We start from the raw sequence: 13067 nt of genomic DNA on the forward strand, positions 1-13067 counted from the left end.
TCCCTTGATCCTACATCAATCATTAAATATGTATGGATTCATTGGAAAGTTTGCAATTTTCGGTACAAAATGTCCCGTCCCTCGTACATTAATCATCAAATGTGCGTTCATTGTATATAGTACACTGTTCGTTCTAACCACGTACAACTAACGAAAAAAAAAAAAAACAGGACCTCCACTTTCCAAGCTCCCAAAAAAAAAAAAAAATTTAAAAACCTTATTTAATTCTATATAATAATAAAACAAATACTTGATGTTGCTTTCATGCATATATGATGTGCGCGCGCGCGCACATTAATTCAAACAACTAAATTTTATCAAAATAAATTTATAAATTAACATAATTTGATATATTATGTGATATTTTAAATTTTTTTATATTGTGAAATATATATAACCTATCACATAAAATCATATTAATTTATGAATATATTTTTTATGAAATCCAATTGTAATGGTAGTACTTTATATATATATATAGAAGAAAATTTTATACATTATATTATCATTATATATACATCTCACTAAATAAGACGTGACATATTTAATACTATTAAATGATCATTTATTACATATTTTTTTATTATCAAATAATAATAAATACGTCACATTATATATAATAAAATATAAATAAAATAGTAATATAATATATAACATTACTCATACATAATATATACATCCACACGCACGCTCTAACTAGACCATGCATGTGGTCTTATATTTAAACTCGGTTGGACACGTCGGCTAATCAGACATGAATCCATGATTTCATTATTAACTTAGGAATGTGTTGTATTCCAAGTTAAGCAGACTGACTTAGAACGACTTGCTCATATATAATTAAACTAGGTGAAAGTAACGTGTAATGCACGTTTTTTTAGTTTATATTTAAATTTTTTATTAAGAACTAATTTTTTATTAATAAAGATGTAATGTTTTTGGTTTTTGGTTAATTAAATAATATCGCCTATAGTTTTATAAAAATTGTTTGAGATAATTTTGATTCTAAAATAACGATCCAACATTTTCATCATCTTGCATTGCTTCAATAGAGAAGACATTAAAATGCCTATATTTTTCTTCTTCAGTTTCTTTGGATCTACATAAACTTAAATCTTCTAAATTTTTTTTGATAATTTTTTCGCAACGCTTTTAACATATGGTCGATATTCCTATAAAATAAATTTGAATAGATTTACATAATTAATAAAAACCCATTTTTTTTTAATTAACTCATTATAACCAAACTAAACTTTTGAATAAAAATTTAAAAGATACATCTCCAGCATGTTCCATCAACTCAACTGCTGAACAACTAAGTGCCTGTTCTGCTACTTCACCAAACATAATAGCAGATAGCTTTCCAGTATTATCATCCAGTTCAGCATATGTCCTAGCACTTTAAATGCATTGAATATATTAATTTCAATTTGAATAGTGTTAAATTCTAAATTAAATCATACACCAATTTTAAATTAAAATTGTAAGATACATATCGTGATTTTCAAACCCCTTGACTTTTGAATGCACGTTTTGAATACACTTAGTTTTCATCCTTATCACAAGAAAACCAACGTCCAAAAAATAAAAGGCAAGATTAAGGCTATCAATGGTGTAGTAAAGAAGTCTCATGTAAGCATTCTCACTGTATCTTGCCCAATTCGGGAATTACCTTTAAATGATAGAAGCAATATTTCAAGTTAACAAGGTTTTCATTTCTGCAACTCTAGCCCAGCTTTTCTTACAACATTCACAATAGTACCAGGGTACATGACTTGGACAATATCCAAAGATACACATCATCCCCCAATGGACAAGTCCACATGACACAACCAACAAGACCCCCCTCCTTTTCCCTCTCATTAATGTCAAACATGTTGGCCTACGAGTCCTCACCTCGTTGCTATCTACAAGGACCCTGAAGCCACAATATTCATAATTTGCCCACATCCAGCAATGATTATTGATTGCTCATGTTTGCATTAAAAATTTTAAATGCAAGAAATATTGGATATGATGCACTAAAGTGAAGTTGTGGTGTTCCAGCAGCCCCTGATTGTAGGGGTCTAGAGATAAGTATAGACTTACATGGTTATAGTAGGTTGGCATCCATGTCAGAAGAATAAATGTTTCCCAATTGTGACAGAAGTGAGACCCTATTAGGCTCATACATGTGGCTTTGACAAAATTAGTCCCCAAGGTATTGTTTTAACAGGTTCCTTGGAAATGTTGCTGGAAAGGATCAGCTTCTTCTCTTCAGGCAACAACTCAGGATCCTCAAGAGGAGAACTCTATGCCTAGAGGAACAATCCTAGAGGAAGAGAAGTGGTGACATATGAACATATATAAGTCTATTAAAAGCAAGTAAATGAATCCAAAACTTCAATGCTCATAGACATATTTCCATAAATGCAGCAAACATTACCTTACTTAGCCACACAGAAACCTAAATTGTTCCTAGAGAACCAAAGGAGTAGAAGACTGATGGCCAACCAAACTGGTGGATTAAAAATGTTGAAAAGGCCAGGCTAGTGACTGATCCAAGGTACATCCCACTGTACACCAAAGTTAATGATCTACTTCTCTCTACTACTGGAATCCATTTTGATAGAATGTTATTCATGGTAGGCATAGCAACACCCTAAAACAGAACCAAATTAACAAAGCCATGACATGGGAACCTTAAATTAGTCATGGGCATATTCAAGACAGGGAAAGTGGCATGACATATACACTACGGATCGCTTTATGGGAAACACATTTTAAGACATTTCTTTTCACAAAATAATAATGATAAAATAGTAATCAGAGAAGCACAAACCTCACTGATATCCATGAAAGCACAAACACAAGAAGGAAAGGCAATCCAAGTTTAGCAGCAATGGATGTGAGAACTGTAGCAATCGACCATCAAACTACACCAAATCCTAGGACCAACTTGCCACCTACTGATTGCAGGCTTAAGGTTAAACTGCTTCTAGAGAAATGGCATGCATGCATGTGTGGTGGCTATCCTTATGTGATGTAGAGAATATTAGAAAGATAAAAATAAAGGGCAAAGTAGTGAAGAATATGTGCTAATGCCCTCCTCTTTTTACATCCCTTTTCCTAATTAAGATTAAAATCAACAGGGCAGGGCCATATATATATAATTATATGTTATTGGAATATTATTAATAAACCCAATAAACATGCACGTGCAGTAGCTAGATTTATGCAGTTAAGCTTCATGAGTGTCGACCAATATTATTCATATTCTGAATTAATTTAATATTAATTCCATCATTATTTGGCCATGTATCAAATGTGATCTCATCATGTCAACAAATATAGCTTATGCAGGGGACTTGATGTTTAGTTATAAATGGCAAAAAATAGAGAATTTCAATGGTTTATAAGTAAAGATCAGGTTTTTAATTATGGATGAAAGTGAGAAAAATTCTCATAGATTGTTAGTCACCAAATGCTTGTTTGTTTCATATTTGTCCATTAGTAAAAAAAGTGAAAATGTGAAACAAAACGAGATACAGGGCTGCTAAAGATTCATGATTCATGCTAATATCCCACAAATAAAAAACCAATAACAAGCAGGACCCACTCCGAGGTAATTTATGTTTGTGATAATCACCAAGATTAATGTCCTATACTTTTTCTCAACCATTCAATCTAAGAAAAAGTTAACTAAAGAGTACTTGTCAAAAAAGTCAACTAAAGAGTGACTAAACTTACGCAGATACAATTGGCATACTTGTATAGCAGCAGGAGATACCGTGCTACCATCCACGGATACAACTCCTTGTAGAGGTGCCATATATCTGCCAAAGAGAAAAGTGTCGAGTCCCCATATAAGATTTATCATAAACACCCGCCTTTACCTTATCTATTTTAACTGCCTTCTCATCTTCCTTCACTGCAGGCTTTATTTCTGCACATACAATTAGAACACAATGCTAACATATGAAAATCTACCCAGAACCCATTACATACCAGAGAGGAAAATTAAAAAAGGGACAGAGGATGGCCCACTCACTGTATCCGCATCTGCGACCATAGATTTAGCACCTACTGTCACATATTCAATCTCAACATCTCTTTTTGGGATGATCTAATGCAGGAGGAGGAGCTTGCAAAACCAAACCTAAGAAAAAATGTTAAATTTCAGATGAAGATTTTGGTGAATAAATGGGTCTTTATAAGGTGATGGCTTTCAGCCCAGTCCTCTTTTCATCAAACGGTGCCGTTTTGGCCATCCCTTAGGTTTTCTTCTTCTTTTCTTCTTCTCCCGCACGCTGCTGCCCTCCTTCTTCTTCCTCTTCTCAGTTTAGTCCCTTTTCTTCTGCAAATCAGAATTGCCGTACAAAAATTGAACCCACCAAAGCCTAGTTTTGTTTTTTGCCCTTTCAATCTTCTTCTTACTCTTGCGCCGAAAACATCCCCATTTTATCAAAAGAGTCTCTCTCCCCTAGAATCCATCTTCTAGATCTCTCAGTTTCTCTCCATTTTCATAGCAGATCGGAAAATGCTTTCGCTATTGCTTCATCTCCTGCAACCTCGCATTTGTTCTTCTATCTTCTTCCTCATATATGTTGTTACACCCGTTCAGAAATACCGTCGAATGGAATTTTATTCGAGCCGGTTCTGAGGCATCCTTTCTTTGAACATTGAAAGTTGAGTTCCCTCACTAGTATCTCACCGATTTACAAGACAAACGGTATTTTTGCTTTTAGCGACGACTTCGGAGAAGCACGATTATTTGATGGAGTCCAAGGAAGCAAAAATGTGGTCGCACAATATTCTCTCATCAGTGAAGAGCGTGATATTTTCACTGCCTCTATTTCCATTAACTTTAACAGCATTGCCTAGTCCATTTTGTTAATTTGCGTTTAACGAAGAAAATAAAAACCGTTGAAACAACGATTTTTATTTCATAGATATTTTTTATATATAGAAGATATAATTTTGAAAAGAAAAGTTTAAACTTTGAAGCACCTAAATTCAAACTATCGTATTCCAAAGCATTTTATTTCGAATTTCAAACTTTTGATCTATATATATATATATATATATAGTTTTAATTACCCAAGAAGTTAAATCATTTTTTACCATTACAGCCTAACTCATGTCGGTGGACGCCTTGACTAGCACGCTTACGTCAGGCCCTCTTTTTTTATTTATTTTAGGTCTTATCCTATTTACCGCGAGTAGTGAGGTCATCATAAGGACGACCGCGTTGGAAGAATCGAATGCTGAATTGTCACCGACCACTAATCAAATATGTGACCGATGGCCACAGATGCACTTAATGCGGGCCCAACGTGCTCCATTTGTCTGTCAGACTGTCATTCATTGAGTGGGGATAATGATAATCACGTTATCCCACACCAAATTCTTAAGTTTCCACCAACCTATAAAGCCTATGGGCCACGCCCACGCGGCCTGACAAACCCTTGACTCCCCTCCGAGTCCAAAAATTAGTTTATGGAAGATACAAAAGAAAAAGAAAAGTGTGGCCCAAAGCTGTATGCTTTTTTTTTTTTGTCCAAAGCCCAATGGATGTGAAGGAGAAAAAATTTTAAAAGTGAATAGTTGAAAACAGATTTTTTATTCGAAGAATGGGCCATATGCCATCAGGTTCTTTGCCTTGCGTGTTCTTTGTTGGTTTGATAAAAGAGTAAAATAAGAGCTCTATGAAAAGCAAATACTACCACATACAATATATTCAAAATATTTTGCAACAGTTGACAAAATGTCACGGTTTTACTAACCAAATTACAGAAAGCATTTTAGAATAAAAGAAAACAAATTCACATATATAGATAATGGATATCATGTACAGCCCATTGGTTACAAAAATTACGTGACGTTTGCAAAGCAACCTCGCAGAAAAAAGCTCCACAAAACCCTCCAAAATCTGATTTCTAATATCGTGTAGATGATAGAGCTCCTCCATCTTGGTGCTTCTAAATATTGTTATTACTAAATCGCCACTTCAACGTACAATCATTATTCTGCCGGCGAGCTGCAAGCCTAATGACCGTTCTTTGCTTTCGAGGAGAAGAACCTGGTAAATCCACGCGAATGTTTCTCAGGAGTCGGGGCGGAAGAAGATGTAGAGGAGGTTGATTTGGTGGGCCTGTGTTTTGGATGCTTTGAGCTAATCGGTGAACTTTGCCGATGGTTTCCCTCTGTATCCGACGGGCTACATGGCGAACTATACAAGTCAATGGGAGACTCGCCACCAAGTTTTTGCACATTGGCAGAAGCAGCAGTGTCCATTTCAGCAAGATCAGAGTCTTGTAAGTTCATGCTACTAGGTTCAGGTTCAGGTTCAGTCTCCATGAGACCTTCACCCATCTGACTCCTCTCGCCGTAAGGAGATCCAATAAGCTCTGTTTGAGGACGCAAATATTTCAACTGTTTGCCAAGAAGGAAAATGGTTTCCTGACACTCCGCTAGCTTCTCTGCGGCAGCTGCTAACTCTGTGTCCTGTGATGAGAGAAGCAGGTTCAAATGTTTAGATCTAACTCTCCCCCTTTTCATATTGGTCAGTACTATCGGCAAAACAAGGACAAAAAGCAAGTATTCGTCAAGCAATGCGCTAAAATGAAGAAAAATCGGTGCTTTTATTGTGTATAATAAGCGATACTCTCTCCGATTCTTTAATGCTTGCATGCTGAAACAGGGACTTTGTACATGTTCAGCAGAATATTAAGTTTCTTTCTTTTTATTTAATAAATAATGCAATGAATATGTGTACTGTAATTTCCCTGGCCTCACCTGTTTGGTCTTGAGATCCATTTCGGCTTCTGAAGCACAAACAGAGCAGCTCCCATTCCTAAAAATAATAGGCATTTACGAGTTAGAAATAAAACCAAATCTAGATCAAGCATGAGACATCCCTAATTTAAAACAAATACGAAGCATTAAGGTGTGTGTGTATTAACAATGCCATGCAAATCCATGGACCAAAACCAATAACTTAATGGCTCAAAAGCTACTGAAATAGAAACAATCAATAAATGAAACCATTTAATTGGAAGAGCGGCATAATTAAAATGCATTCTGGCGTTAAAAAATGCAACCCATAATTGCCCAGAAGGTATTTTAAGCTTTCTCCTGTCTGACTAAGATGAGGAGAGTATGAATTAGTAAAAGGCAGATGGCGGATTCTGATCAACTAGAAGAGAAGGTTTGATCCTTACCTTTGCAATTGTTCCTGAAGTTCCCCGCATCTGGCCAGAGCATCCTGATGACTCTTCTTTTCCCCATGTAGCTCATTTTCCAATGTTTCTGTTTTAGCTCGCAAAAAGTTCAGCTCAGTTTCTAACTCTGCTGCATGTGCTTCGAGTGATCTGTATGACTCCGCCATACATTTCAGCTGTGTCTCAGACAAGCTGTTTGACTTTTGAGCAGATGCTAATTGTGATTTAACATCTGCTAGAAGGTGCTCAGTTTCCTGTAACTGCGATTTTGTAATCTCCAAGTTCTCGGTACCTCTTGCTAGCTCCACAGCCAATCTATCCTTCTCTGATTTCAATTCCTCAAACTCCTTCAACGAGTACTTACAAGATATGGAATTTGATAAATACCCTGAGACTAGATTTCCATCATCAGGAACCTCAAGGTCAGAAGTGGGATTAGAAATGTGGTCACAACCACTGTGATATCTTTCCCCTGATAAATCCTTTTGAAGTTCTCTATTCTCAGGTAACGCGACCTTGTCTATGCAATCAGGACTGCTAATTTCTGCATCAGCATCCTTGTAACCCAGGACGTTGAACCTGAGTTTACTGGCTTTAGCTAAAACATGAGAAAGGTCAATTATATAATCATCCAAAGTAGTATTACTGTAAATGACTTTGCTAGAGGTCACAGAGAATAACTCAATTTTTTTACTCAATCCACTGCTATCAGGGGATGAGTCATGGACTCCCATTGCCTCTCTGCCCAAAAACAATATGAAGTCGTGAATCTGTGAAATGGCAGCAGCCAAATCTTGGCTTATCATATTCACAGTTTCTATAGCTGGCTGTAATAAAGAAGTTTCCATATCTGTAGTTTGCACACCAAGTTCCAGATCAGACTTCCTTTCAGATGGGGCATCAGAACAGTGAACTTCCTTGGAAGCACAAGTTACAGGGTGCTGACACAGAGAATCATGTGCTTCCAGTAGAAGATGCTTAATATCCTCCAAAATTTTCCCCATATCTGCATCCTTGGGCACAGATTCAAATACCATTGAAAGTTTTGATCGGAGCTTCATCAATGACAGCTGGTCTAGACTGGAGCTGTGATTCAATACAGACAATTCCATGCTAGAGTATACCGGATTTTCTGATGTATTTAAGTCATGGTGCTGTTCAGACTGGAGATTTTTCTCCGTATTCACTTCTGATGCATCATGGTTTAGAATTTCAGGTATCTTATCATTTGACGAGTTCCTGATGGAGCTAGCACCATTTGAATCATTTGATAGACAAGCTAACTTCTCCATCTCTAGAAAATCATCCATAAGCTCCAAGTGATTTGAATTTTCAACCCTGTTAGATTTCCCATTGTTCTTTTCTTTCTTCAATTGGGAGAGCTCAGAAATCAATGATGTAGACCAAGACTCAGCGCAACTTCTCTCGTCATCATTTCCATCTTCAGACATGGAGGTCAAGCTCGGTGGATTGCTTGCATTTTGACTTGAAGAACCTTCAGCAGTCATATGAATGATGGATTTTGACAAACTTTTCTGTTGATTGCAGCCTTGTATTTGTGCTTCTAAACTTTGGACCTTGCTAGCTGTCTTAGCACACAAATTCCTTGAAGCCTGCAATTCACTGTTACGCTTCGCCAAGGCTTCTTTGAGCATCTTTGTTTCTTCTTCCACTGCCAATAGCCGTTCAGTGAGAAATTCATTCTCTTTATGGAACTTTTGTGCATTACTAAGGGAAAACTCAGCCACTGGAGAGAGGTGTGGAGTGGAAGGCTTAACAGGAGACCCCCTCAATCGAGTTTCTCCATATTCTCGGCCTAAATTCTCGACCTCTAGCTTCATTTGGGCCAGCGCAGCTGGACCGGGCAACTTCTTCCTCACAAGACCACGTAATCTTTGGCATTCTGCTTCAAGCTTAACTATTTTTTTAACACCCTCCATATGCTGCTTGTTTGCTACTTCTGCAGACCTCATGCTCATGTTCTTTTCTTCATTCCGAATTTCCAGCTCTTTGGAAACAATGTGCAGTTCATATTTAAGAGAACTTATTTCCCTTTGGCATGATTCAACATCGCTCTTCAAAAGTTCAATGTCAGCCTCAGCTTGTGACTTTTCTTCATTTATCTTGATTAGCAAGTTTGAACGTTCCTGCAAAGATCTTGAAACAGCCGCATTGTCAGCAGCAGACTTGAGGAGGTCCTGGTCTAAGTTAGCTATCTTAACTTCAAACTCATGCTTAATTTTGTCCCACTGCTTCGTTCTAGTAAGAACCACTTCTTGCAATTTCTGTTCGTGTTCTTCCTTCAAATTTCGTATCTGTCGCATGCACTCTTTAAGGGCACCATCTAAATGTGATGCCCTATCTTCAGCAGTGAGTTTGGCAAGTGTGACAGATTCTAGATGATTCTTCAATGCTAAAGCTTCTGCTTCAGCCTTTTCCCAACCTGTATAAAAGTACATACCAATTTGGAAGGTTGAGGCCAAAAAATTGAGGGAGACTGTATCATTAACCCCACAGGTATTCAATAATGAACCAAGATTAGATCAGCATAATACCTGAGACAGCTTCTTCAGCAACTTTGGCATGCTGCTTTACCAGGTTTTCCTTCGTAGTCATCTCCGAATGAGCTGCTGACAAATTTTCATTCAATTCCTTGATCTGATCCTCCAGTTTCTGCACTTGTTCCTCATATGTCTTCACTTGATCCTCCAAACTATTCAGATGTGTATATGACTCCACAGAAATTTGAACGTAGTTCGGTTTTTTGTAGTTATCCTGTTTTATAAAAGAAGTAAACCACAAAGAGTAACTATGAAGTTATTCAATGAAAAATGCTCAATAACAAGAGGTTACTAGAAAAATTGCCTCATCTATGCTAATAGTATCAATTCCCTACATGATATACGAGTAGTAGATATAAGATATCACAAAAATGGAGGGGGAAAGGTAAACGTGTCTCAATTCCATAGTTCATATCTAGATAAAAAAAAAAAAAAAAAAAAAGTATTATCAGCTTAAAGTATATTCATGTGATGGCAAATAATTATAGTCTAATGAGATTCACAAACTAGGCAGTTTGGAGGATCACGTCAACCACCTATTGCCAATAAACAAATGGCAGGCAAGAAAGATTGAAAACAATTGAAAAACCCCCCAATGAATTCACCTGATCAGACAGAGCAGCAACCACCTTTTCAGCAGCTGCCTTGTCGGAGGCCTTTTTCTTCCACGGCCAACTCCGTCGGTCCATCTCAGACTGGAAAATTTGCACAAATGTCAGTTAAAATAAAAAAAGGAGCAGTTCAAGAATAATTCTTTAAGGTTGTGTTTGGGTAGTGAGATAATCTCAAATATTCTATGAATAGTAGTGAAAAAGTAATAATAAAATATTGAATAATAGAAAAAAATAATGAAAAATTGATGAAAAATAATGAATAGCAGTGGAGTATTGAAAGAATAAAAAAGATACAACTGATTAATAGTATTGCCTTAGTCTCGAACCAAGCGTTATTTTAAGCACCTAAGGAATAACTAAACTTCGTAATTAGTAATCCTAGGCTGGAGTTATTAGTGAAGTCTTTCAGCATTCCTACAGAGTTAACGTTTCCCATGGCACATGGGAAATATAATATAGCAAGACTATGGATATGATGTATGGTTATACCTAGAACAAATGTTTTAAAGTTTAACTCAATTATCATCCATGACATCTATTCTCAACTGGTAGATAGATTCAGCCAAGGCTATCATATATAGGCATAATGAGTCAAAGTTGTGTTTTAGAAAGCCACGCATTGGCTATCAAATAAAGATTTGAATCCCTTAGATAGTTAACCATCTTTGGTCTGTAGTCCTATTGTGTGCAACGAGACCTTCCGTTGTTGAAACAGGATCTCTCAAGGTCTAGGCTATCAAACAGAGGAATCTTTCATAAGAAACAGATCAAATCTCTAACTGGCAATAGCAATGACAAGAGCGAGAGAAGTGAATGATGCTGGAGAAAATGGCTGTTCAATAGCTAGACTAGTTTCCATAGTCGTTGAGGAAGACTCCCAATTATAATCCCGAAAATTGAGCAAATAACTTCAAAACTTCTTCATCCAAGGTTCTTGAAGCACGACTCGCTGCACATGTTCACACTTAAGACACAAAGCACAATTCCTTCTGAGAGTTTTGGCCGTCTTTCTACGGCACGGCGGTGGCATTTTGTAATTCATTGGCACAGGCCGAGATCATTAAACCACTCGATGCACATATACAAAACCAATAATTCCGCTTCAGGTTGCAGGAAAAACTTTGAAGAAAAAACGCTCGAGCCGCCAAAGTCAAATAGTGGAATAGGTCAGAGGCAGCCGGTGGTGCCGGGGATTTTCTTAGGTTTCAAACAACGAAAACGCTTTATTCATAATTAGGATTTTTATTTCCTTTTCGTACATTTTTCACGACCAAAAAACGGAGCCCCCGTAGTGGAAAACGCAGTTCCGACTTTTTTTTTTTTTTTTTTTTAATATTTTTAATGGAAGTAGCTACTGGAAAGTACAACCATTCAGAAAGAAAAACAAAAAAAAATTTACAGACCCCAAGCACGGATGATGATATACAGTTCCGAATGTCCTCCCAAAAATTTATTTGTTTGTATTTGTGAGTAATATAAGAAATTGTCTACAATCACATAAACCATCGCGTCTTTGATATAAATCTGAAGATATCAAACATCAAGACAGTGAGAGGGTGTTCCAATAGGGTTACATTATATGAAATTGGTATGCATGCCAATGCAATGAGGTTAATTATCAAGATCTATCCGCAGGGCTATCTATTGCCGGAGATCCCGATACTACAGAAGAAATTTCGGGACAATCGCAGAAGTTGTGGAATTAGAAACTGTATCGAACACACTGAAAACATAAATTCAACTATATACATAGTATTAGTTTATTCATCCAGCTTTAGAAGGATTAACATCCTGCTAAGCTAATTTAGATCCAAGTTTCTCAGATACACCATGAACAACTTCTAGATGAGTGGCACCGACACAAACTAGACAAAGAAGCAAAAATGATAATTTTCAAAGTCTAATGTAAACAGAGAAAAAAAGGGGGGGGGGGGGGGGGGGGGGGGGGGGGGGAGGGGAGAGAAGATACAGAGAGACAGAGAGAATGAATAGAGCGCAGAACGGGAACTTTGATGGAGTAAATACCCGAATAAAAACTAGATGTTTTGAGCAAACAGAAGGGAGAGTTCAAAAAATGAAAATAAAGAGGGAACACAACGCATGCTTCAGAGAATCCATCGGTTCCCACACACAGAGACAATGCGTTGCAAGCAAGCTTACCGAGTGAAATGCAGCTCCAAGAGAAGTTCTCGGAGAATATGGCAGGAGTGGACGACGCTAGAGATGGCCGTGCTATTCGAAATACAGCAATGGAGATCCCAAATTAGGGTTCTCTGGGGAGAGAGAGAGAGAGAGAGAGAGAGAGAGAGAGAGAGAGAGGGAGGAAATGGGGAAGTGGTGGTGGGAAGAGGTGGTGGTAATGGTGGGTGAAATATTCAGGACTTCCAAGACGTTGGAAAAGCTCCAAAACCCATCACCTTTAAAAAAAATTAAAAAAATATATATCTATTTTCTATTTTATTTTTCCCCTAATTGTGAAAAAATAACCATTATTAGAAAAATATTTACCAAAATGGCTATTTGATTGTGATTTAAAAATTACCAGAATCTTGAATGTTTACTAATCGACCGGAATTGGCTCAACCATTTCACGTATTTGCCCTTTCAAAGCTTGTGAATGGCGACAGGGTTCCCCCACGCTTGTGGCAGAAGCAACGGCTGAGCTGTACACGATATTTGGAAAGTTCTGT

The 13067-nt window shown here is 37.1% G+C and overlaps 1 protein-coding gene across 1 annotated transcript; it reads right to left on the reverse strand.

Moving 5' to 3' along the window:
• Positions 1 to 5688: 5688 nt before the first annotated feature.
• Positions 5689 to 12745, reverse strand: LOC122315457 (filament-like plant protein 4). Its single transcript, XM_043131357.1, has 6 exons — positions 12538 to 12745; positions 10369 to 10458; positions 9758 to 9977; positions 7203 to 9645; positions 6778 to 6835; positions 5689 to 6486 (listed from the first exon to the last, which is right to left on the reverse strand). The coding sequence occupies exons 2-6, from the start codon at positions 10450 to 10452 to the stop codon at positions 6028 to 6030; spliced, it is 3264 nt and encodes a 1087-aa protein (XP_042987291.1). The 5' UTR covers positions 10453 to 10458; positions 12538 to 12745; the 3' UTR covers positions 5689 to 6027.
• Between the last annotated feature and the right edge of the window lie 322 nt (positions 12746 to 13067).

This window comes from Carya illinoinensis, chromosome 7, assembly GCF_018687715.1.
Source record: "Carya illinoinensis cultivar Pawnee chromosome 7, C.illinoinensisPawnee_v1, whole genome shotgun sequence".
Classification (NCBI taxonomy): domain Eukaryota; kingdom Viridiplantae; phylum Streptophyta; class Magnoliopsida; order Fagales; family Juglandaceae; genus Carya; species Carya illinoinensis.

What these genes read in the sequence shown, in the direction of transcription:
- LOC122315457 (XM_043131357.1), bottom strand. Translation starts at nt 10,452, where the DNA reads ATGGACCGACGGAGTTGGCCGTGGAAGAAAAAGGCCTCCGACAAGGCA. An exon ending in TGCTGAAGAAGCTGTCTCAG is followed by an intron (nt 9,646 to 9,757) that starts GTATTATGCTGA and finishes ACTTTTATACAG; the next exon opens with GTTGGGAAAAGGCTGAAGCA. An exon ending in TGGATCTCAAGACCAAACAG is followed by an intron (nt 6,487 to 6,777) that starts GTGAGGCCAGGG and finishes CTCTCATCACAG; the next exon opens with GACACAGAGTTAGCAGCTGC.